Source organism: Nannobrachium achirus (assembly GCF_963921795.1).
Source record: "Nannobrachium achirus genome assembly, chromosome: 24".
Classification (NCBI taxonomy): Eukaryota; Metazoa; Chordata; class Actinopteri; order Myctophiformes; family Myctophidae; genus Nannobrachium; species Nannobrachium achirus.
The window spans coordinates 17,897,103-17,923,331 of record NC_137831.1 but is presented as its reverse complement, the minus strand read 5'-3'; the positions used below and the strand labels follow the sequence as shown (position 1 = coordinate 17,923,331).

Below are 26,229 nucleotides of genomic sequence, written 5' to 3'. Positions count from 1 at the left end.
TTAATATAGGTATGTAGATTGTATTATGTGTTCAATGAAAACCATGTGAAATTGTATCTATTTTACGTTGGTGAGAAGGAATAATAAGTTACATACATCTGTTGTGAGCTGACTTAACACAGAGCTGTTTCATAAAGTGGGGTCTAAATGGACACCATCTCTGTCTGAGTATACAAATAGTCTAGAAATAGAATTTCATTCCACTTTCAATATACAGTACTCTACTCTCAAGAGTTATGGCGGTCATTGAAATATATATATATAGGCTATACTATGTATATATATAAAAACAGTTAGGATGTTTGGCAGGGGTGTCATTTGGGTCATCAGGGCATGGCAACCACCACCCCCTAGTGTTCACATTTAACCTGAAATTCAGTTATTTTAGGCACATTGTCCCCAACTCTGAATTGTTTTAGCAGATTAATCTGATTTCATCTCAATCGATGCCTGTCCGTCTACATATGTATAATTTAAACAAGCGTTTTATGGTATGCATATGCAACCATTAATATATTAACCACCTTCAACGTGGCATCCCAATTTAGGGAAGGTCATTTTAGCAAGACTACCTGGCTGCAGACACTAGGGTCCTGTTGATGTCCACGGGAGACAGGAACATCAACAAGTGGCAGGAAGTGACCTCACACCTCTTTCTTGCTCTACCCCATGGAGGTTCTGTTTAGGGTTAGGGGGTAGAGTTGGGTTGTCTAAAAGATAAAAGATAACATGTACACATAGCGACAATGCGGCTCAAAGGGACTGTAGTGCCTTGGACTGCAAGGCAGAGACGTCACGTGACCTCCACAAGCGGCATGAAGTCACTTGACACTGTGAGGTCACTTCCTGCCACTTGTTGATGTTTCTGTCTCCCGTGGACATCAACAGGACCCTAGTGTCTGCAGCCAGGTGCTGCTCCATTTTAGGCCAACATGTTCTCTTTTCGGCCCCAACAAATAGTGAAAATAGTTGATCTACATGCTCTCAACGCATCACGAGCAACGTGTGAGGGGACAGTATTATTACCAGAAACACATCAAGAGCTAGCCCTGAATGACCATTGCAAGTATGTAACTCTGATTGTGTACAAATGGAACCAAATGGACCCGTACACTCATGAGTTATGGTGGTCCTTGAAAATATAACAGTTTAAGAAACCACTGTACTACTGGACTCCTAATGTGTCATAGTAAACCAGTGTCGTACATATTCAGAATAAAACCTGGAGACTGGGGGCATGGTGGCACAGTCGGTAGCACTGCCGCCTCAAAGCTAGAAGGTCCTGGTTTGGATTCCCCCTGGGGACGATATGGGCACGTTCTCTCCTCCGTGTCATCAGTGCCCATACCCTAGGTTGGGTTGGCAAAAGGGCCTTTCTGTGTGTAGTTTGCATGTTCTCCCCGTGTCTCCTAGGGTAGGTACCCTCACAAAAAAACATGCAGTAGTCCTGGTCTCTATACTGCCTCCCCCTGGCCAGCCGGGACACCTGATGGAGGGGAAAGAAACTGGTTGGAATAACGTGTTCCTTCCACGCGCTATGTCCAACCGGGGAAACTCCCCCATCAGGTGAAAAGAAGTGGCTTGGACTCCTCATGCATAGAAGGAAGCATGAGGTCAGTCCGTTGTCTCCTCAGGTTGGCAGAGGGAGTGTAGCGCCCAGGATTACTTTAATTAGATAATTGACACCGGGTGAAAAATGGGTTACAAAATCGTGGGATAAAAAAAAATAACATAACGTTATGTAAACTAAATCTAGAATTTGCCTACGGACAAGACAAGTCTTGCCACGGTAACTTTTGTCTGTGTACGGACCCACTGATGACCCCTGCTCTGGAGCCCAGTATGGGGGGGTCTGGACCAGGTAAGTTAGTAGGACCACAAGTACAGTAGGAGCATCAGCTGAGCAAAGATGTCGCCTCAAATCACAATCAATGAAATCCTTTCAAAGAATAATAATGAAATAAAACACACACAGAGACCGTTACTTTTTTCCCTTTGTATTCAATTCACTGACAAGTAAATGGATCCCAACCCTGCAATGTACAGTACATAATAAGTGATGTTCACACAGATAAAGACCTCCTCATGCCTTTGTACTCTGTAATGTTGTCATTTGGGCACTTCCAACAGGTGGCTGGATAATTTAATAAATAACTGTCCAAACAGAACAAACCAATAACACATATGGAAGAATATCTGCAACAAGCCCCCCCCTACCCTCTGTTCACACACAGTAAACAATGCAAATGCTGGCTTTCATTGTTTGTACAATCTCCCAAATGCAAGCTTACCGTCGTGACATACAATGTGCTTGGGACATAATACTGCAAAACATGGGACAAGCAGGTTAGTGCTATTCATCGCAAAAACAGAAGTCTATAGCTTTGTATCTTTCTTCTTTTCAAAGACTACATGGCCTGGTTTAACAAGGGTTTTACAGGGTTTACAGATCCTGTTAAGATTCCCTTTGCAAATCTCCAGCAATTCTTGGGTGTAAACGAAAACACGGAAAACTCCAAAACACAGTAGTGTCTGCGATACAAAAGTATAGTAATCTCCTGAACAAACACCCGACTTTCAAATCTGTTGGCTTTCACTACAGCAGTGATACAGTGAAAAATAATTGACAGTATTAATTGTTCTCCAACAACATTCGACTCATTTACCACGTTAAAACAGCTGAAAACAAAAATTCTAGGTCCCATTGCAAATTCAAGCTCAGCCTGATTTACTGACAATTGTCAAAATAACAATAAGAATATGTCTCGATTTGGTTAGAATTAGAGCCCAACCGATATGTCGGCCATTATTTGACTGTTTTAGCGTTATTTCATCAATAATTATGCAGCCAACGTGTTCCGACTTGAACCACAGGCATTCTCATTCTTGACAAAAAGCAGATGCGTTTGTTTATTTTTATCGAAATGTTATTTGTGTTTAATTTGATAATTTATTTTGCTCAATTAAGTTGAGTGCTCTCAAAACAGAACGTTTTTCAAATTGATTCGAAAATGTTGCACCTTTGAAACATATCGGCCAAAACGATCATGTAAATTCGCGGTCCAGGATTCCCCAAAACTGGGATCTGTATCGGACACAAAAATCGGTCAGGCTCTTGTTAGATTTTCTCTGCAACTGTCCCTTTATACTTTTGGTAGTGTACTATTGATTGCTGATTTCTTAAGGACTCTAGAATGAAATTGTTTGTTACCTTAGACACACACAAGACGACATACTGTAATATCTTCTAGAACATTTCACATTTCCCCTCCGGCTAATCCTTTCAAGTCAATAACACATTTTCCTTCCAAAAAGTAAATCAAGCTTCTTCCAGTGTGTTCGTTTAAACTCGTACAAAATATAATAATCGTCTCTCTTTCAACATGACAAAAAAAAAAACTATATAAAGTGCTCTAATATAAAAAATAAAATAAAAATCCATAAAGGTGTGCGTCTCAAAGAATGTCACATTGCCTACACGCTGAATTTATAACAATGATTAATAATTACTGTACTGCATATAACAGAGCAAAAATAATAATAATAATAAAATAAACAATTGTAGAATATTACAAATAAAGAAGAAACAAATCTGACAGTGCACACAAAATCTAGGATTCACATCTGCTGATGGAGACAACCATGCGTATAATACATTGTCTGTCGCAGAGGAAATTACAATATATACATATAGAACCACACATGAACCCTAGTGTCCCTATTCTGGGTATGGCATAATGGTTGAAGATTCTGCGAAAACAGCAGATCTACAAGCTCACACAACACATGGCAACAAGCTTGTAGGTCGGCTATTTTCGGCAAAGAGATTTCATATAGAGAGGGGAAAAAAAGAGGGTGACTAAGTAAGTACAGACCATAGGGGGACCCCAGTCACCAAAGTATATTGGGTTTAAAATGGTTTAACCCATTAAAACTGGGAAAGCATCTTATCTCATTTTAGATTTTTGTGTTGGCTATTCAAAAATAGCGGATATACAAGGTCACAGGGTGTCACTTTGTGCCGCGCTGTGAGCTTGTAACTGCTATTTTTGAAATGTTTTCAAAGTGTTACAAGAATTTTGTGGAATTCTTTTGGGGTCCCTGGCACAAAACATTTTCAGATGGGGGTCCACGGCCATATCCATTTGGGGGTCCTTGGCATGAAAAGGTTTGAGAACTAGAATCGGCCTCACACGTCCTAATGGGTAAAAGAAGGTGGGGAAGAAAATATTGTTCTGTCCTCATTACCCAGGTCTCTTCTTGGCTTTTGCGTCCTGACCGTTGGGGCTGATTATCCAACCAGTAGCAGGGTTTACAGCGGGGTGCCTCAGTTCATCTGGAATGCGTGTTTACGGAAGACGGCCCAACCGCGCGGTCGTTGGAGGTGTGATGACGAGAGGAGGGGACGTTTCCACTGGCCTCTCATTCTCATCCAGGTCCACTCTGTGAAGCCTCTGGACTTATTTACTGCCTGATGGGATTGACAGAACAGAACCCAGTGAGTCAACATGTGTGTGAGGTATACAGTAGAGCAAGGGTCTTCAACAGGGGGTTCGGGACCCCTAGGGGTCCTCAGAGTTACTACAGGGGGTCCTCCAAATCTTTGTGTGATAGAAACTCCCCTTTTTATATTAACCACTTGAACCCTATGATATAACTATATTATATATTCTGATAACTTTAGCCAAAAATAGCCAATCTACAAGCTCACAAGCTTCGCGCTGCGAGGTGTTGTGAGCTTGTAGATCGGCTATTTTCGGCAAAGTGGTTTGGTGTAGATGGGAAAAAGAGCAGAATAAGTACAGACACAGAGTGAAAGGTCAAGTTTATTAATTATTGGCCATTCAAGTGGTTAGATATTTGAAAACGCACATTAACATGAATCCAAAATACAATGATGAAGGCTGCTTCATCTCTCTCTCAACTAAGGGGGTCCTTGGCCTGAAACTGTTGAAGACCCCTGGTATAGAGTCTGACCAATATTTCGATCTGGCCGATGTATTGGACATTATTTAACATTTCTTTAAATGTATTTGTATTTACAACTGTGAAGCGATTTTTAACAGCTTTCAACCTGGCATCCCCATTTTTGGGCATGTCCTTATAGACAGAAGTGTTTGTCTACCAAATTCAATCTAATCTCAATCTTTGTAAATTGGGACCAGTTGTGAGATTGCAGATGGAGATTTACAACACATCAGTAATCTGTGGTCTAGGACTCTAGAAAAAGCAGGATCGTTGTTGCTTTATATGGAAACCTTGTATGTCCAAAACCGTTCGTTTAGTATTTATCATTTTAAAACTAGTGAAAATAGCACACAATGTGTGTTGTGTGCTTGTAGATCAACTATTCTCACTAGTTTTGTGCAACAGTCTTGTATGATGAAGCAGGGCTTTACTTTACGGAAATAAATTACAAATTTTAAACTTGGAGATACAAGGTAAGGTTTCTGCCTGACAGTGAGGATATACAGCTAGACATTTGCCATGTACTGGTCACACGAATCACAGGCATTGCACCACCTGCTGGTGAATATAAATTATTGTCACTATTATGTTTGTAATCAGTTACTCATTGGAATCCATTTACCCTGACACTACTTGACTTCATGCCGTTTACCGCGGTCATGTACTTTGCAAGTGGCTCTAGATGAGACCTGCTAAATGCCCAAATTACTGAATAGTGCAATAATAACATGGTGTAGGCTGTACGCTCACTTTGTGCCCAGATACACATCCATGCACGAAGCAGACACTGACCTGCGATGAATTTTGCCCCGATGAGCATCAACATGCTGCCCATGATGTAGAAGCCCAGTGGAGCACTGCTGAAGATGCTGCTCTCTCCTCCTGGGTGACACATGACACAACCATGGCAACAGACACGTGCAATATTTCTTATGAATACAAATACAGAATTACAGTAGCCTGAACTGAAGTTATATATTTTTTACACAGAACATTTCAATAGCAAGTATGCACATATGTATTACTGATGAATTGAGCATAATGGACCACAATGGAAACAAGCCCTCTGAGACTGTACTACCATAAATCCATAAATACACAACCAGTGTTTGGAATCGGTGCCAAATGTTCCCATAGTGTTATTAACTCTGGTTACTTTGTTACCACATTGATTATTGCAAATCTGATCTCTTCAAGCGGGATATTGCCAGAATGTCGGAAATAGCCGGTCTACCAGCTCACTACGTGTCACAAAGTGTTGCGAGCTTTTGGCAAAGAGTTTTGCCATTGAGAAGTGGTTCTCAACCTTCTTTGGATCAGGGCGCACTGAAAAACCTCAAAAGCATTCGTGACCCACCAACTTGTTAGATGGGAGAGCTGCAGGCACTTTCAGAGGATTTCTATTTTAATGATCAATCAATCGTGTTCCGGCTTGGATCAATGGAACAAGCAAAGTATGTCATTTCTTGTTTGACATGTTAAATTATTAAAATGTTGGTGTTTTGCCAATTATTTGGGGGCCCACTTGGACCACCTTCACGGCCCCCGGCCCACAGGTTAAAAATCACTGGTGTTGAGGGAATAAAAAGAGGGGCCCCAGAATAGACCCCTGGGGCAGCCTGTTCAATGAAGTACACAGGCCAGGTTTGGGACACAATCACACCTACCATTTACGTTACCAACGGGCTCCGTCGTCTCCCAGTTCATGGCTTTCTGGACCGCTTTCTTCCATCTCGCGTAGCGAAACTCGCTCTCTACGGGAAAAACACATGCATTTCATTGTTGTTTCAGGTTCAGATGCATCTTTATTGTCACATTACAGGTGTAAAACAGAGGTTGAAATTTGAGCAAGCTCCATCTTGTTTTTATCCTTTCCAGAAAGAAAAAGAAAAAGAGGGGGTTGTTAACACCCACTGTAAGCCAGTGGTTCCCAAACTTATTGGGTACTCGACGAGAACCAACATAGAAATTAAGACGTTTTCCCGGGGACCCAAACTAGTGAAAATAGCAGATCTTCAAGCTTACAACACGTCGCTTTGTGCCGGGTTGTAAGCTGCTAGATCGTATTGTATTAGATTTTATCATGGAATTCCTTGGATTTTTCTCTTTTTGTTTTTGAAATTTTTTAGATTTTCTTCCTGAAAAGTAGCATTTTCCCCCTTTAAAATTTAGAAAGGGTTAGTTAGTCCTGACCCACAGTTTGGGAAACAGTGCTGTAAGCAATGCTCAGAAAGTAATGAGCATGATCTAGTTTTTATCCAAAGACATCACAAGTTCCTTCGGTTGAACGGCATACAACAGTGAAACATCTACAGACCTTCAGTTACACGACTTTGCTGTCGGGCGGAAACATTGTAACCGTTGTAAGTCCAAACCTATCATGTACAGTAGTGTTGGAATGGATCCAATGTAGCAGACAACTGCACAACGCACCTTCAGGGTTGATCTGTGGCTCAAACTTCTCGGAGGTGACCTCGCTCAGGTCCTCGGGGTTGAGGCTCCACACGCTGACACCTTCGGCGGCCCCGGCCGCCATGGCTGCTCCCAGAGCCGTGGTCTCAGGCATGGACGGCTTCACTGAGAACCCACCATCATCATCATAGCCTTCATTATCAATATCATTGCCCAGGGTTCCCACACATTTTTACCAATTCATTTCCAAAATAGTGCTTGCACAAAAAACATTCCTTGGGCTAAAAATGGCCCCAGAAAATGATGGTTTAGTGATGAAAAGTGATGAGTCATCAAAATAAATCATCTTTTGTTGGCGTTTTCTGGGGTCAATGAATGTTTTTTGTGCAAAACAAATGATTGCAATGGATTCAGCATCATGACAGACCCCTCACATCCTACTTAAAGCAGATTTTTTTTCTGGGTATTTTCCTCCTGTATAGAAAGTCGATGGGAGCCCAACTTGATTTGGCCACTGTGATTTGCAGTGAGCAGATCATGGTAGATTTTTTATCCTGGCTAGTAGACCTAATTTCCTAACAGAATCAGTTGAAAAACTAAATAATACAATTTTGTCCAACCTCTGCCTTAATTTTATCGGACTAAAACTTTTCCAGAATATTTAACCCAATTTCCAGGACTATATAACAATAATTCAGCTCAATAACGAGTCGCTTACTCCTATGTGCAATGCCCAAAGACAGGTAGTGTATGCCAGTGGTTCTCAACCTTTTCAGGCCGTGACCCCCGAAATAATCATGTGAACTGGGGACCCCGGCACCCTGACAAGCACTAAGAGTAGAGGAATTTTGTATAACATGGTTCTATTGTGAAAATAGCCGATCTACAAACGCGAGGCGTTGTGAGCATGTAGATCTGCTATTTTCACAATTTCTGCCTCTAATATTTGACAATTTGGCCAATGTTTAATTTGTCATTTCAGAGGTATTAACAAAATCAATAACCAAAAACAATGCATAGCTATTTTTTCCAGGACCATCCAGGACCCTTGATCAATTCCAAAACTTTTCCAGTACTGGAAAAATATTTTTCTAATTTCAAAATATTTCCAGGAATTTCGTGACCGTGGGAACCCTGATTGCCTTTATAATCGTGGTTGACTTTATAATCGTCATCTTCGATGTCATCATCTTTATCGCTGTCATTATGATGATATTGTTATGAACACCTTCATTGTCATTTCTTATTGTTGTTTCATACTTCATATTGTTTTCATAACGGGCATCATCAACATCATTGCCTCCATCGTCTACATCAGTGTTTCTCAACCAGTGGTCCTGGGACCACTAGTGGTCCTTGAGGGGGTTCCAGGTGGTCCCCAGTTAAATGATGGAGAGTTGGTAATCAAATGGACCCTTATAGATCTTTAACTCTTGAATGCGTAAAATGAAACCAAATGGACCCTTATGGGTCCATTTTACATTATTGAGAAACACCAGCATTACTTAATTTGCAAGAAGTCTACACAATTACAGAATGTAGAAGATTTGTTTCATTTTGATTGACCCGTTATCAGTCCTATGGCACATCAATACAGCATGGCAACAAAACAGTCTTACATTTTGGGTCTGAGAGGCTAAATCTAAACAAATGGTGGTCGGTGCGTGGCTCGAATGCAGAATAAATAATAGACCTTGATATGAAAAGGCCACTGATCTACATCAGTGGTTCTCAAAGTTGATTCCAGGGACTCTTCATTTGGTTCCATTTGTACACTGTCAGAGTTAAAGGGAGACCTTGAGATTTGAAAGTTTGAGAAACACTGATCTACATCAGGAGTCTTTACCAGGAGGTCAGAGACCCCTAGGGGGTCCCCAGAGTTACTACAGGGGGTCCTCCAAATATTTGAGTGATAGAAACTTTTTTTCCTCCTTTTTTATATTAACCAACGATGAAACTATATGGAATCTATGAACAGGTTGTGGGGGTCCCTGCTTCATCTATCGCTCTCAACTAAGGGGTCCTTGGCCTGAAAACATTGAAACCCCCTACATCATATCATCACCGCCATCATCATCTCTTACCAACAGGGATGCAGAGGATGTCAGCCTGTAGTTGCATCAGCAGCCTGTTGGAGGTCATTCCTCCGTCCACCTGCAGCTGAGTCAGAGGAATCCCACTGTCCTGGTTCATGGCATCCAGAATCTGTCACGATTAGGACATTTTACATGACGATTAATTGTCACTCAAATAACTGCGATTAACAATTTAATCGTGTTTTTGTTTGTCGTTGACAATTACATTTCTGTTTGGCTTGTAGGCTTTGAAGTCGCACATGGCAGATATGACACGTAACCTAAATACAAAGAAATGACTGACATATTTGACAACTTTAAATTAAAAAAAGAACATTGATAGTGGAAATAGCCGATCTACAAGCTCACAACACATTTAAAAATAGTCCTATATGAACAATGTTCAACATGGAAACAATTATGACAAAATAATTTAGATGATGTCAATTAATTGCGATTAGAATTATGACAGCCGCACACACACAGGTTTTCAGAAATCAAACTGATACATTTCAAGCAGCTTCAAGGTGCTCTCCAAGCACACAGTAACATCCGATTCAGAGGGAACACCAATATAACCTGTATATATTGTGAAGAGTATGTAAAGATATTTATTGTATGTAGAAAGAGAGAATACAGAGAGAGAAAAGAACGTACCTCTCGTGTCTGGAAGCAAACAGCCTCTAGTGCTGCAAAGGCTATGTGACTCTTGTTTGTGAATTGAGTTAAACCACATATAATCCTGAGAGAGAGAGAGAGAGAGAGAGAGAGAGAGAGAGAGAGAGAGAGAGAGAGAGAGAGAGAGAGAGAGAGAGAGAGAGAGAGACAAAGGAGACGCAGGGATTAAAGCACTGTTTCTGTTTAAAGCAACCAGTTGAGCAGAAATTGCATATTGAGGCTTTAATCTTTGCTTTAATTGAGAGGGCCACTACATTTCCACACTCACTCCACTGGCTGACACTCTCACCAGTAGAATACTGTAAACCCTCAAATAATAGCCCATGATAGTCACAAATGTAATAATAATGTGATATTAACATTAATTTTTCAGTGTAACATTTGTATTCATCTTCAAATGCATTTAGTAATACTTACAGTACAACTTTATGAAGTTAAATTCAAATAATTAAAATGGATCATGGAACTTGCATGTTTGTAAGTGGAACAGTTGAAATCAATAATATACATCAGTATTCGGATATTGACCCAGTTCCCCATGTATGGGTTAGATTAGAGGGTGCAAAAGGGTGAGATGGATAGTCGAGAGAATAGTCCAAGAAAGACGGAAAGACAGATTCAAAAAATGGGCACAAGAAAGATTTAGGGATCCTTTAGAAGTTTAGATATGCCAATGCCATGCTTCTGAAATAGGCAGACACCTTCTCGTGGTGTACAGGTATTGTATGTGAATGGTACGCAGGTCTCACCCTCTTGCACTGGGTTCCCAGTAGGGGGCGTATAACCCGGAGAACGCCGGAACAAAATAACAGCCGTAGGACGTTCCTACCGACGCAGCCAGTTTCTCTGCATGTGAAGGAAAAAAGAAAGACACAGGTGGTGACACAGGGTTGTTGGTCTGTTGTCGGCCACATAAATCACATTATTTTGTAACACAACTTTCAAAATATTTTGAAAATAGTTGTCTACAAGCTAACGATGTGTCGCATCTCGACGTGTTGTGAGCTTCTTTGCGAACAGTATAAAACATGGCTCAAGTGATCAACCGGCTGTCAAGCATTAGTTGTACACAAGTAAAGCCCTTTGCACACAGGCGCGTTTAACCGCACGGATAAAACGGACAATATAATTTTTTTAAAAGAAAACAATGATTCTCTATGACCTCATGCACACCGGCTCCGAATTAGCCGTGCGACGAGTGGCTGCCGCCGTGCGTTTTTTTCTCGATCGAACCCAGTTCGATTCGTGCGTCTTGTCGCATGCGGTAAAAAACTAATCACTCCTTTTATGACAACTTTTTGGATCCGCAGCGCCGATTCCGCACAGCCTTGCACACCAAATCCAATGCGTTTTATTCATGCCGCAAACGAAAAAAACGCAACTGTCCTGTGTGCAAAGGGCTTAATGGTTGTGAAGAAGTAACATTATGTTTGCACAACATTTAACCTTTCTGCCCCAAAACCATGGTCCAAATGTAATGCACAGTATACGTATGAGGGCTGAAATGTAGCAGAGACGTACCCAGCTCAGGAGAGCTCTGAATGATGCCCAGGTTGTCTTGCAGCCAGCGAACCACAGCTCCTGCAATGGCCACAGAGCCCTGGGGAAACACACAGTAATGGTGAAAATAGCAAGCAAGCTCACAATGGGGGATCCACGGACAAATACATTTTAGGGTTAGGCTAAGGGGGTTCTTGGCATGAAAAAGCTTGAAAACCACTGAGTCGGTGTAATGAAGGTTGTATGGATGTCAGGTACCTCCAGCGCGTAGCAGGCAGGTTTGTCTCGGCCGAGCTTGTACGCCACAGTGGTCAACAGTCCATGGTCGGACATCACAGGCTGCACAGTCCACAAATAGACACAAATAAAGTTCAAGCCATTCAAGCTTTTTGAAGTTCAAGTAACAACAAAGACATCTGAAGTTTGTAAGCAATACCTATACCAGCAGGAACTCTATTGTCCCTGCATAAGGTCCTACATATACAGTAAATGTTCCAAGTAAGTAATGTGCAAGAAATTATGAAAATCACAAAACAAAATTAGGTAGTTCCAGGGATGAAACAGCACAATGTAAACCATTTCCCCCCGTTTGTTAGTTTCTCAATTGTTTGTTGTCTGTGAAAAGCCAGGGTAAAATGTTACATGATAAATTGAGATGAGACTGTGTGAGGAGTGCTCTATTGAAGACATGGATGGCAGTCAGGCATCAGCTAACCTTAGATCCAGTGTTTAGAAGCAGAAAGCAGCCAGTTCCATACCTGCAAGGCCACAGTAAGCAGAGCTTCATTGGATGAACCGTTAACTACCTGAAGCCTCAATACCATTTTGGGGTTTCTGATCCGGTCTGAATAACTTCCGATACACACAACCGGAACCTCCAGTGCCGTTCACCTCCAAAATGATTACCCTAGTTTAAAATGTGTTTAGTATAATCGTTTATTTTAGTATAATAATCATCTGGTATGTCCAACTTGTATTCCAACTCGTAGCACGACTAGAAGGAATAAACTAAGCACATTATGTGGGGAACAAAAACAATGCCACGCCGACCAGAACCAACCACTGGAATACGATATACTGTATATATATTTGTCTCCCTTTTTTTGTAAACCGGATCAAATAGCTCAGTTTTAGAATGAAACTGGATTGAAAGGTTTAGGAATCCTTGCCCTAATCAAACGGCAGGGTAAATAATAGTCACATAGGCTACTGTATGTAGAGTGTAGGGCTGTTAACGTTCCTCAGAAATTACATTTGAATATTGGTCTTAGAAATTGGCCCGAATGTAGAATATATACAGATATTATTATTTAATATTTTCATATGTTTATTTGACAGGGTCAATACAAAAGAAGAAACAAATGTATGGCCTATATATTTTCCATTTTTCCAATTCTAATATACATTTTTATACTCTAATATTTTTTAATCCCATAGTTGGGGAATATTCGAAATTCAATTAGCCTATTAATTTATCAGCCCTTGTAGTGTAAACTGCAATAGAGACAGATAAAAAGACGTACGTGTTTTTGGCCTGTCCATCCTGAAAGCACATCTGTCCAACGAGCGCTGCTGATTGGTCCCCGAGACACTGTGTTTGACAAATACAAGCAGATGATTAGATGGAGTAACTGGTGGTTGCTGACAACGCACAAAGCAAAATGAATGGAGTTGATGTCAATCAGACATTTAAAAATGTACTTACCCCTGAAATAGGTATACCTGTGAGAGCACCCGATTTCTGCCAAAAGAAAAGTTAAATTAAGATAAGTTGAACTAGAGGACCTTTCCCACATATTTTTACACGTAGAATCTTTTCCGATTTTTTTAATCATTTGGTTTGCTTAAGTTATTTAACATTTCCTTGTTTTATTCAACCTAATACAAACCTGAAATTTCAACCGACTTTCAGACTTTAGAGACTATTAGTCTTAAATGACACAAACAACAATGATTATGGCAAATGGGTTATCATATTGGTTCATGCTTTTCCACCCCTGTGGTCGTGATCGTGAACACAGCTTTTGGAACAAGCATAAGACTTAAAAACATCAACAAGGCTGACACCAGATATGTCTCGCGCCACATGTACATGGGAGCGAAACAGCATTTTTCTGCGCACCACAGATGGATAGACAAAGAGGAGAGATTGTAATCCCCAAGTCTTGCTGACATAGAGGATGAGACAAAAAGGTTAACTGTACACAATATTGAACCACACAGAAGCCAGAAAGCAAACTACATGTTCGTTTGTTTTTTGCCATGTGTAGGTCAAAATAAATCTAATGCAACCTTTTGAAGATAAAAGATATTCTAGCAATGGCAACACATTGAGAGGATTGGAGGAGGGGGGGGGGGGGGGGGGGGAATCAAATGTCTTCACTCCTCCTCGACTCCAAACGGAGACAATGATTGACAGGTCTGGGTCAGTTTAACAATGACGCCGACATGTCTGGGTCAGTGCATGGTTTAAAATGTCCACCACTGTTCGGTGCGACATTCACCAGAGTGCAACTGGGGTGACAAGTAGTTGGACACAAAATGAATAAAGATGCTTTACATACGAATGAAACAAAATCTTGGTGATCCACATGGAAACATCACGGCTCCAGTGTGGATCTTGGGACTTAATGTGGCCAAAATGTGAGGACAGTCTTCAATGTCGGGCAGAAACTTCTCATGTACATATTCTATATACATTTTTGTGTTAATTTGTAAATTAACACCATACCTGATCATACTACAGCATCACACAGAAGCATCAAAAGTAGCAGGTCCGCAAGCTCGAAAACGCAGCTCGAAAATGCGGCGCAAAGCAGCGCGTTTTGAGCTTGTAGATCTGCTAATTTCGCACTTTTGCAAGTGTGGTGCACTGACTAGAGTCTCGAGGAATCCACTGGGAACTGAATTCCGTCTTACCATTTATATCTTGTGATGTCATGTGAAGCATGACAACAGAGACAACAGTGTGTGAAGCATGACCAAAAGCGTAGCTTTTCTGTTGTGCAGCCTTAGTTACAACCCGGATAACATTACTCAAAGTTTACAAAACACAAGTTCACTTTACCTTCTCAGACCGAATAAATTCAAATCATTATACAATAATTATACACTTTGCCCAAGAGTGAAGAGATTTTGCGAGTGTCTGTGTGGGATAGAGAATCTCCTAGGCAGGCGGTAGAGTGCGGTAGCCGGATAGCATGCATGCTGCAAGTCTGAGACAGGTGCAACATGGGGTGATAACGACCAGTGGCCATCCAGCACATTTCCAACGAAGGGGATTTTATACTGGGGATTCAAACCTGGGTCTCCCACATGGGAGGCCAAACATCCATCGCTTTACTAGAGGGGAAAGGGAACCCCCCTTGCCCAAGGGGAGGCCCTATACTCCGCATATAAAACGCATAACAACTATGATACATGCTTACTTATATACTGTACATTGGGGCGAGAGGGCGCCCCAATTTTGATTAGGTGTGCGGTAATGCTCGTTTGAAGCACAGGTAAATAGCCATTATTTTCAACCAATCAGATGACTTTGTCGGAACTTAATGCATATTAACTATACTAAAGATGGTAAGGGAAAGGGGAAATTTCACATATGCACATATGTCAAATTTCTACTCTTCTTTTAAGCCAGGCTAACTATTAGGGATATATAATTGCAGTGCACAGGGGTTAAGCATCTTTATCAGGGACACTTCATCACATAGACCAGGGCCAAGTTTATAACCACTTGAACACTGGCATCCGTACTCTGGGCGTGTCATAATAGGCAAACATTCTGCGAAAATAGCCGATCTACAAACTCTCAACACATGGTGTGCAGGGAAAGACCCTGGGTTAAACAAGTATATTGGGTTGAAGTGGCAGAAAGGTGATTCTTCCAAACCACATTTCAAAAAGGTGTCACTAGCCATCTTCAAACTTTTTTTTAGACCAACTTATGTATGCTCAAGAAAGAGCAAAATGTATCAGGTCTAACAAGGTCTGACACCAGTGTTGATTTAGTTTTAGTGATAGTCTTTTGAATAACATTTCATTTAGTTTAGTTTTAGTCATACTTTAGTCATCTGAAATGTTTAAGTGTTAGACTAGTTTTAGTTGACTAAATATCATAGGATTTTAGTCGATTAAATCTGCAGCTGATTTGGTCAACCAAAACTTATATTAGCAGGCCGTGATAGTGTTGTAATAATGCCTGATTCATACTTAGCTGCATGCCAAAAATAGCAGATCTACATAGATCGTCTATTTTTGGAACGTGACACCTGCACACAATCAAAATGACTTGTCCAGTTCTACTGGATCTCTTCTCCACCAGTCCCTCCCTAACATTTTAGTCTTGTTTTTTTATTTGTTGACGAAATTGTTGACGAAATTCAGTATATTTAGTCTTAGCTTTAGTCATCATAGATTATTTTGTTTCCGTCAGTGAAAAAAAGGTAGTCGACGAAACTTTTTCGTCATAGTTTTAGTTGACGAAATCAACACTGACACCCCTCATCCGCCACACCCCACTTTGCTGTCAGTAAATGGATAAATTAGCAAGCGGGACAGGTAGCTGCCGCAGGGTTTCAGGCTTGGAAATGCACTGGTGTTATGGCTTGTTGCTTTGGCCTCAGAGAAGCGAGTTAAGGGTGGGTTAGGCTTGCGTTGGTGAGGAGATCACGGGAGGTGGTTATTTACTTACCCGGCTAGAACATATTTTCTACCAGTGAGAGAGGAGACAGACATGGTACACACAAAAGTAAAATGCCTACACAAGGACTCCTCAAACAACCCAGCATGCACTTGAAAACGGTTTAGAGCACACATGGTAACGACACACAAACTAATTCACCATTACACTCCGAGCAGCCTGTTTGCACTCAGGGGCATCACAGGGGGGGGGGGGGGGGGAAGTCGGACTGAGTTACTTGGGCCCAAGGTGGAGGGGCCTTAATTATTTTATACTTTAGCTATTGAAAAATAGCATATATACAAGAGCTTGAAGATCTGCTATTTTTGAAAAGTCGTGAAAATGTGTGCAAATCTTTGAATATATGTAGCACCAGTGACATAGAAACACAGGTTTTTCAAAAAACCTTAGAAGGATTTGGAATATTCAAAGACTTGCAAAAATAACAGATCTACAAGCTTGCAGCGAGCTTGTATATCTTCTATTTTTCAATAGTTAAAGCACAAAATAATGCTTAATAATGCATTCCCAGTCTAAATGGGTCGTTAAACCCTATGAAGAACATTCATTGGGGGCCCGCAGTGAATCCTTGTACCCAGGGCCCAGCATTTGGTGCGACACCCCTGTTTGCAATCAAATGTTAAGTCTCTCAAGCCAAGGCGTGTTGACTCCCGCAATTCAGCTGCTTCCGCCTCGCTGTCCATAATTCAGAAGCTCTGAAAATTACTAAATTAAAATCATTCAGAACTTTGCTAAGTTCAAAAGAAGAAGCTCTTATCTTCCGTTGGAAGATGACCACTTCCTTGTCGATTCGATTTACAGACAGTCTCTGCAGCATTTGAAGATTGTGAAAGTGATAGGCTGGCTTGAGAGACTATACAGATATTAACGTCCTTCACAACAAAACTCAGAAGTATGTTATTACAATGGTGTTTTACTATGATTAAGATCTATGCATGTTGACCTTGTTTCTGTCAAGCATGCTCTTCATTTCATTGTTTACCAAGACGTAGTATCCTTCCGTGACATATAGTGTACACCATTTGCAAAATAATGTTATGTCTATTCCTAAAACAGAATCTGAAGCATACATTTAAAAACAAAATACATGGTACTTAAACAGGGACAGTAGGTGACGAGGTTTAACAAAATACAAACACATTAAGAACACGACAACATAACCTAGTAGAACTTGCTTTTGTCCTGTCTTGTAAAGTGTCACTGTTTGTTCAAACGGATAGGCAAGCTTTAGAAGGAAATTGTCGCCAGACTTACCATTAAACCGTATATTTCTGAAGAACTCCTCACTTTTGGCAGAATCTCCATTGGAATATCAAAGTATCTGTACGTCATTGCGGAAAAAACAAGGAAATATTATAAAACACGACAGATCATGTAACACTTTGTACCACATTTTTGAATAGAAATAGTAACCGTAGTAGTATTAATAGTAGTGGTAGTGGTTGTGAAATTGTAATACAAACAGTAATAGTAACAATATAAGTTATACTAGTACTATTCTTATGGTGAACATACTTGCACAGGTCTGGGTCCCAGTCCATAGTGTGAATGTTGAAGAGCATGGTTCTGCTGGCGTTTGTCACGTCAGTGCAGTGAACTCCACTGGACTTCCCTCCTGTCAGGCACTGCAGAATCACAGTCATCTTTACTTTCACGTCAGAGGTTTAATCTTTGTTTTTATGAATTATTAACACAATTTGTTGCTAGTTTGACCGCTTCAAATGCTCCAATCTCAAAATAATAACCGAAGACAGCCTAGTATCTCATAGGCTATTTTCTCACTGAGAACTTTAATCCATGCACTGGAGTTCAGTGCCTTGCTCAAGGGAGCGTGTGGCAGTAGCATTGCTGAGTCTTACCCAGTGGTGGAAAAAGTGCTCAAATGTTTTACTTAAGTAGAAGTATCAATACTGCAATGTAGAAACACTCTGTTGCAAAGTACCCATTAGGAAGAGTGTCCTATTTCACGTTTTCAAATGTATAAACATCTTTTGAAAATAGACGCATTGTGAGCTGGTAGATCGGCTGTTTTCTTTTTTTTTTTTACTTACATTTCTATTTTAATTTTGTATTATTAAAGTCCTTTTTAAACCTCCGTGGTGTCATTCTTTCGGGTTGTGTATTCAGATCGGCCGTTTTTTGTGATAATAATCAAAATCTACAAAGTAACTAGTAGCTAAAGTTTTCATATAAATGTAGTGCAGTAAAAGTAAACGTATTGCAAATTGGAAACACTCAGGTAAAAGTACAAATAACTCAGAATTGTGAATGTACTGTATTTAGTTACTTTACAACACTGGTCTCACCCAAATGAGCCAGGAGTCGACGGTACCAAACATGGCGCGTTGAGAGCGGACCGCCTCCTGGACCTCTTCCACGTTGTCCATCATCCAGCGCAGCTTCACAGCACTGAAGTATGTGCTGATGGGAAGCCCCGTCTTATGCTGCGGGGAAACAACACCACATCTATTTTATAGTTTTAATAATGAATGTAGCAATCATAGATTAAAGCTAAATAAAATCTCGCGACCACCATTTTTGACAGGCATGTTCTAATCCAGTGGTTCTCAACTTGTGGGCCGGGAACCCCGGGGGGGTCCCCAAATTATTTTGGGGGGTCCCCAGATGATCAACCTAATGTGCAACATTGGTTACACATTAGGTTAAACAATGTGCAAACATGGTATGTTGGTAAACAAACCAACATACAGTTTAAGTGTATAGAGGGTATCTGCACATTTCTAAAGTGACAATTTAAGGACTTTTTAATACCTCTAAAATGACAAATTAACCATTGGCCAAATTTCAAATATTAGAGGCAGAAATTGTGAAAATAGCCGATCTACATGCTATTTTCACAATAGAACCGTGTTATACAAAATGCCATGCCTCAACTCTTAGTGCTCGTCAGGGTGGGGGGTCCCGGCCTGAAAAGGTTGAGAACCACTGTTCAAATCTGCGAATTGTGAAACCGCATGAAAGGAGTCCCCCACACTAGAGCTCTGTGTAAAATTGTGCATGTGCCATGTTTCCTTGTACATTGCAGGAAGTTGCAGCTGCAGCAGCACTGACACCCACGGTCAGGGGCATCACAAGGGGGGGGACTGAGTTACTAGGGCCCAAGGCGGAGGGGCCTTAATTATGTTATACTTTAGCTATTGAAAAATAGCAGATATACAAGCTCACGGCGCGCTGCAAGCTTGTAGATCTGCTATTTTTGAAAAAATGTGTGCAAATATATATATATATGTATTTTTTAAGCGAACATTTGTAACTCAAATTTTGCTCCTGGGGGGTCCCTGGAACGAAATATTTTGAGATGGGGGTCCGTGGCCAAATACACATCATTTTGGGGGTCCTTCACACGAAAGATTTTGAGCACCACTGACATAGAAATGAAGGATTTGAAATATTCAAAAGATTTCCAAGGTTTTTCAAAAATAGCAGATCTACAAGCTCGCAGCGCGGCACTCTGTGCCACACTGTGAGCTTGTATATCTGCTATTTTTCAATAGTTGAAGCACATGGGGGGCCCGCAGGGAATCATTGTACCCCGGGCCCATAATTTGGTGCGACACTCCTGGCCGCGGTCGGTAGTGAGTGAGAAAACATGGCACAGCCAACCCGCTGCTTAAATTACCTTTTCTGTCAAAATTGCAAACATCTTTTTGAGTTGAGGAGTACCTTTACTTTTTGGATACGATATGCGTAAAAAGGACATAAACGGGATCTTTCGCCGGTCCCACATTTTGCAGGAATTCAGAGATGCGAAACATCATCTAAGCCCAGGGCTAATGGCAGAGCAATATCTCTGCATGGTGGACATAACGCTAAAAGCTCTGATTTCCACTTTGTAATTTTGTGTACCAAAAGAATGCTGACATTTATAATTGTCCCCCTTCATTTCATTAAATGTGTACAGTAAATGATGTCAAATTTGTTAGTTATGCTATAGATAGTTATGCTATTACTAGAGACTTATTCAAGCCTTTCACAGCGACTGACCTTGAGGTGGTTCATATTTCTACCAGGGGTTTTGCTGATTAGTCGCTCCACCGTTGACTGTGTCCGCATGTCCAACCACACTGAAAGAAACATAGTATTATTATTCAAGGCTGATGTATTTGTCTTTGCTTTGGGCAGACCATGTCAAATGTCTTGAATGGAAAATGCACTAGATTACATTTCATGGCTGGCTGACTAAAGTATATATACAGATCCTCAAATGGGTATTTGTTGTTGGCTTTGTTGAAAATATATAAAATAATCACCCATAGTATTATTTAGTCACAAAGACAATGACAAAACAGCATTGTCAGGATCAATGTGGGAAGCGTGGCAAAATTGGGTGGATTTTACTGTGCATGTGATGAGAATGTGAATTTTAGCATGTTGGGATCTCTTATTCACACTCCTAGACACTTTACCGATAGCGTTGTAGAGAGGTTCTCCTGTCACTTTGTCCCAAACCAAAGTGGTCTCCCTCTGGTTCGTCACTCCAATAGCTAGAGAAGAGAAAATCAGACTGGGTCAGCGCAGCGCTGCAGTTTGTTGTGCCTCAATTAATACAACTGTATAAAAGGAAGCTCGACATAAATAGAAACACATACAACCCTGTATATTTTGTCAACCCATTAAGACCTGAGGAAATCTCTTTTTCGAAAATGTTCAAAAACAGCAAAAACTATGTACAAGTTGAGGAGTATACACTATAACAGGGGTCTTCAACGTTTTCAGGCCAGGGACCCCCAAACTGATGGGGAGATTGAGCAGGGACCCCCTACCACCTCGTAGGGTCGGCGTTACAACATGCATGTGTACAAGGTACAGCGAGCAGGGTGGCTATACCACTGCCATTTCTAAACATACCTTATTAACTGAGAACCAATGTCAATACTATCAACAATCTGTCAATTGCACGGTAATCATGTATATTACAAGCTATTCAAAATGGACAGAATCATGATTCCTTTTCAACATACATGTGAAAAAAAGACTAATGACCATTTTATTATTTTTTAATCAAGCGACAATTTCATGGACCCCCTAGGGGTCGCGGAACCCCTGTTGAAGACCCCTGAACTATAATATTATGAGTCAAATGCTAGATTACCTTTTGATAATCTCCCTCAAATTTAATTGTGTTTTTATTTTTCATAAAACAGGCTGTGGCCCATATTGCAGCACTGATCATGATGAATACACATAAATACTCCTCTACCAGAAGCATGACACGGCACTTGAGTATCCAATGCACACACAGGGGTCTTCAACAGGGGGTCCGGGACCCCAAGGGGGTCTTCACAGATATTGCAGGGGGGCTGCCATCTTTGTCTGATGGGGACTTAATGGTTGTATTTTTACATTAACCAATTGAACCCGCAAAAATAGCCACTCTTCGAATATTTTCAGCGAAGAGGTTTTGTGTACAGGGAATAAAGAGCAGACAAAGTACGGAGCCAAAGTTGAAGTTTAAAAGTATTGAGGGTTTAAGTTGTTAAATGTCTGAAAACCCATATGTAGTGGAGGGTCCCTCCTTCATCTCTCTCTCAGCTAAGGGGTCCTTGGCCTGAAAAACGTTGAAGGTCCCTGCTATAGGGCCATGCAAGGTGTCCCAACATCAGCCAACAAGCGGCTGTGCATTAAGTGTCCAAATACTGTACCTTTGATGTTGGAGATGTCAATGTTGAGCTGGGTGAGCTTCTCACATGTTCTCTCCATGCATTCGTACACCGAGTTGAGAATTTCTTTGGGGTCCTCCTCCACCCATCTGGGAAATGCAGACAACAGATCAGATCGTTTAACATGTCTGTCAGCATACTCCAAAGTAATTTATTCTTTTTGCTTCGGCAAGTCAATAAGAAAAAAATTTAGTCATAACAGAACAAAGGAAACGTGGTGCCTTGCAGCAGTTTGTCCTGGCAGTTCTTGACGAAACTAACCCTGTGTCCCATGGAAACAATCTACAGGGGCCTCAAACTACATTATATCAACTATTGATATGTCAATTTGATATGCGTTGTAATTCTGTAAATATTCAGATTCAACATAATTTGCTCATCTGTAAATACTTTGATGCATCTTTTCCATGCAGTCTGCCTCACCACAAGAAGAACCTTGTGTTTCTTTGCTTCTAATACATCAATTTGGAGGTCCTTGGCACGAAAAGGTTTGAGAACTACGGGTTTAGAAGGCATTTGTAGTATCTGCCTCATGTAATGGGTTAAGATGTTGCCTGGCATTCTATCCATGAATTGTAACAACTTACCCTTCTTTGGGGAAGCTCTGTTTGATCTCCACTTGATGATGGCTGAGCAGCTCTGCTGTTTTGGAGTTGAACACCTTCAAAAGATGGGGAAAAAGGCACATGGTTTGAATCGAACGGTTTAAGAATGTGTAATTATTGCACAAGGCAGACACTGTCACCCACTCCTGCTGATGAATATTTAAACACTTAAGCTCAAATTTCTTATAATTCTAAATTAATACTTTTTTGAAAGTGGCAGATCTGCAAAATCCCAATGCATTGCAGTAACAGTCGCTTTAAGTCTACTCTCTAACCCTACAATCAGACATGTCTCACACTCACATTTCCGACCAGCAGTTGATGTTACTAAATTGGTCTACACTTTGCGTTGCCAATTTCATTGCGACCGTTATTATGAAAACCTCCAACGGCTGTCTGTCAGTCCCTCCGTCAGTCCGCCACGTAACACTTTTGGCCCTACTCTTATCTCCGGCACCGTTGCCCCTATACATGCCAAACATTGCACACACACTCCTTGGCTGGCAAACCACAACCTCCGCCCCTGATTTCTCACATGCCCCTCTTCTAGCTCTTCTACACTGCTCCTGATGTTGGCCTAAAATCACACAAAGCGGTACACAGTATCTCTAAAATCATGTCATCAACATGGATCTGTCCCATTTCCCATATTCCCTCCTGATTGGCTACAATTGCCTTCTAAAGTTTGTGTATGCGACCTGTCGGTCACTTATCTCCAGATTAGGGAGTCTTACTGGTACTAAATTTGTCTACACTTTGCGTTGCCGTTACTATGAAAACCTCCACCGGCTGTCTGTCAGTCCCTCTGTCAGTCAGTCCCTCCGTCTGTCCGTCACGTCACACTTTTGTCCCTACTCTTATCTCCAGCAACGTTGCCCCTATCCATGCCAAACATTGCACACACACTCCTTGGCTGGCAAACCACAACCTCCGCCCCTGATTCCTTATATGCCCCTCTTCTAGCGCCACCATGAGGTTGCTTTTTGCAGACAACATTTAAGCAACCTGACAGTCGCTTATCTCCCGATTATAACTGCTGGCTAAATCTAACTGATTAAGCCTGTGACAGCTGTAATGTATGTTAGAGAGTTCACCTGTCCCCATTTAGGTCACCTGATATGACCTTAACATTGTAAAGCTGATGAAGCGCGCGTGTGCACAGCCTGCACACACACACACACACACACACACACACAGTGTGACCCTGACAGTATTGTTGTAAAAAACACACAATATATTTTAATTTATTGGTATGAGAAAACATGTTTTTACAATCAATGCCAAAGCAAGTGTCAAATGAAAACAATGAAAAAACCTTCCGTCATCAGACTTTAGGTGAGCAGTAGTTAGCATAGAAAGGTAGACACCTTCATCAGCTCTGTCTGTGGCACATGCATCGCGGAACTGAGAGAATCTGTATCGCTTCCGCATGCTCCACACATGAGGTATCTAGTGTGGAGTGTATCTAGTATGGTAGTTAGTAGTGTATCTCAGTGTGGTTCTCAAAGTGTGGTTCAGGGACCAGGTCTTTAACTCTGAGAGCGTTTATGATTTATATTTGCAACATCAACCATTGACAGGATTAATACATCCAAACAGAAAAGTGCTATCTGATTGTATTAAACAATGTTAAACTCACCTACATTGCAGTTGTACAGAAAGCTTATACTCTTTCTATCTGCAAAGTGTTTGTTTGATAAAAATCCACAGTAGACATGTTAAGAGCTGTTTTCTGTCAAGGCATTACGTGCAGGTGATTATAAGTGTTGGAGTTTGGAAGCGCTCGTGGTCCTGCGTACCAGTGTACCTGCGTACCAACTTTCCAAGGTTCTAAATTGCACATAATTCAGGAGGCAGCAGGACATTGCGTTATTGAAAACGCGAGCTTCCCAACTCCAACACTCCAAGCCAAGGGGGAAAGAAAAATCAACCGTAATGAATTTCTTGACAGAAAGTAGCTCATGTCTGCAGAGGATTTTTATCAAACAAACACTTTGCAGATAGAAAGAGGATAATTCTAGCTTTCCGTACAACTGCCATGTTGGTGAGTGGTTGAAGTTGCAACTCTAGATTCAACATATTAAATAAAATCTAGAGTTGCAATTTGTGGCTAAAATGGAACCTTGCAGGTCCATTTGGTTATACACTCTCAGAGTTATGGGGGTCCTTGAAATTAAAGGGTTTGAGAACCAATGGTGGCAGGAATCTATGGTTCCCTGGTCGATGAAAGCAACCAGGTTAGTAGTTCTACAAGTAGTAGTTAATATAAGTAGTTAGAATTGGCAGCTAGTATAGCAAGATAGTTAGTATTGATAGCTAGTATAGCAAGGTAGTTAGTACTGGTAGCTAGTATAGCAAGGTAGTTAGTATTGGTATAGCAATAGTTAGTATCGGTAGCTAGTATAGCAATATAGATAGTATTGGTAGCTAGTATAGCAAGGTAGTTAGTATTGATAGCTAGCTAGTATAGCAAGATAGTTAGTATCGGTGGCTAGTATAGCAAGGTAGTTAGTACTGGTAGCCACTAGCCAGTATAGCAAGGCAGTCAGTACTGGTAGCTACTAGCTAGTATAGCAATATAGTTATTATTGGTCGCTACTAGCTAGAATAGCAGTGTCTGGAATCTGGTGGAGCTGGCTCCTGAATAGGTTAGTAATAGTTAGTTAACAGTGTCTCCTGCCAGGTTAGGTACTAATAGTAGTTAGTATAGCAGTTTCTCCTATACGAGGAATCTGACCAGGTTAGTAACAATAGGAGTTAGTAGCAGTAGTTAGTTAACACAGTGGTTCTCAAAGTGGATTCCACTCATTCCAGGGACTCTGTGGGTTCCTTTATGGGGGTCTAAATGGACCCATACAAGTCTGTAACTCTGACAGTGTACAAATGGAACCAAATGGACCCTAACTGGTCCATTTGGTTCCATTTGTACACTGTCAGAGTTAAGGGGAGAACTTGAAATGTAAAAGTTTGAGAAACATAGCAGGGTCTCCTACCAGGAATCTAGTGGAGCATGGTTCCCTGGTCGATAGCAGCGACCAGGTTAGTACTAGTATGTCTAGTAATATTATTATTATTATTAGTAGTTGTTGTTGTTGTCGGCATGATTAGCAGTGTCTCCGACCTACCAGGAATCTAGTGGAGCTGGTTCCCTGGTCGATGGCAGCGACCAGGTTAGTTCTACTAGACTACTAGTATGTCTAGTAATATTACTACTAGTAGTAGTAGTAGTACTGTAGTAGTAATAGTAGTTAGTATATTAGCAGTGTTTCTCCTACCAGAAATCTAGTGGAGCTGGTTCCCTGGTCGATGGCAGCGACCAGCGGTCCCATCAGAACGCGGTTGGAGGACGCGGCCATGGTTTGGTTCATGTGCGGTGCTCAGTGGGTCAGTGTGCTGCCGAGAGCCCCGCCGCCGCCGGAGGTCCGTCCGTCCGCCACTAAAGCTGCTGCTCAATGACACGCACGTGCAGCAACACACACACACACACGTGCAGACACACGCACGGCACACGCACCCGGTGAGTCTGTCAGTCAGTCACGCACGCACGTAGGGCGGATTTGGGTCGCGGTCATAGTGCGTAAAAGGGTGACGCATTTTGGCCGTTACTG

General features: G+C 41.3%; 1 protein-coding gene across 2 annotated transcripts; it reads right to left on the bottom strand.

Annotated features, from left to right (window-relative positions):
* Positions 1-2,217: 2,217 nt before the first annotated feature.
* Positions 2,218-26,018, bottom strand: LOC308280058 (glycerol kinase). Of its 2 annotated transcripts, XM_080720316.1 has the most exons (21): positions 25,897-26,018; positions 22,604-22,677; positions 21,999-22,105; positions 20,763-20,840; positions 20,341-20,420; positions 18,642-18,779; positions 17,851-17,960; positions 17,590-17,656; positions 16,327-16,344; positions 13,339-13,374; positions 13,157-13,224; positions 12,349-12,391; positions 11,892-11,972; positions 11,655-11,733; positions 10,883-10,979; positions 10,113-10,197; positions 9,465-9,585; positions 7,402-7,545; positions 6,636-6,722; positions 5,761-5,850; positions 2,218-4,471 (listed from the first exon to the last, which is right to left on the bottom strand). In XM_080720316.1, the coding sequence occupies exons 1-21, from the start codon at positions 25,987-25,989 to the stop codon at positions 4,461-4,463; spliced, it is 1,707 nt and encodes a 568-aa protein (XP_080576442.1). In that variant the 5' UTR covers positions 25,990-26,018; the 3' UTR covers positions 2,218-4,460. The 2 variants fall into 2 exon arrangements, with proteins under 2 accessions (XP_080576442.1, XP_080576443.1); XM_080720317.1 differs by lacking the exon at positions 16,327-16,344.
* Positions 26,019-26,229: the final 211 nt, after the last annotated feature.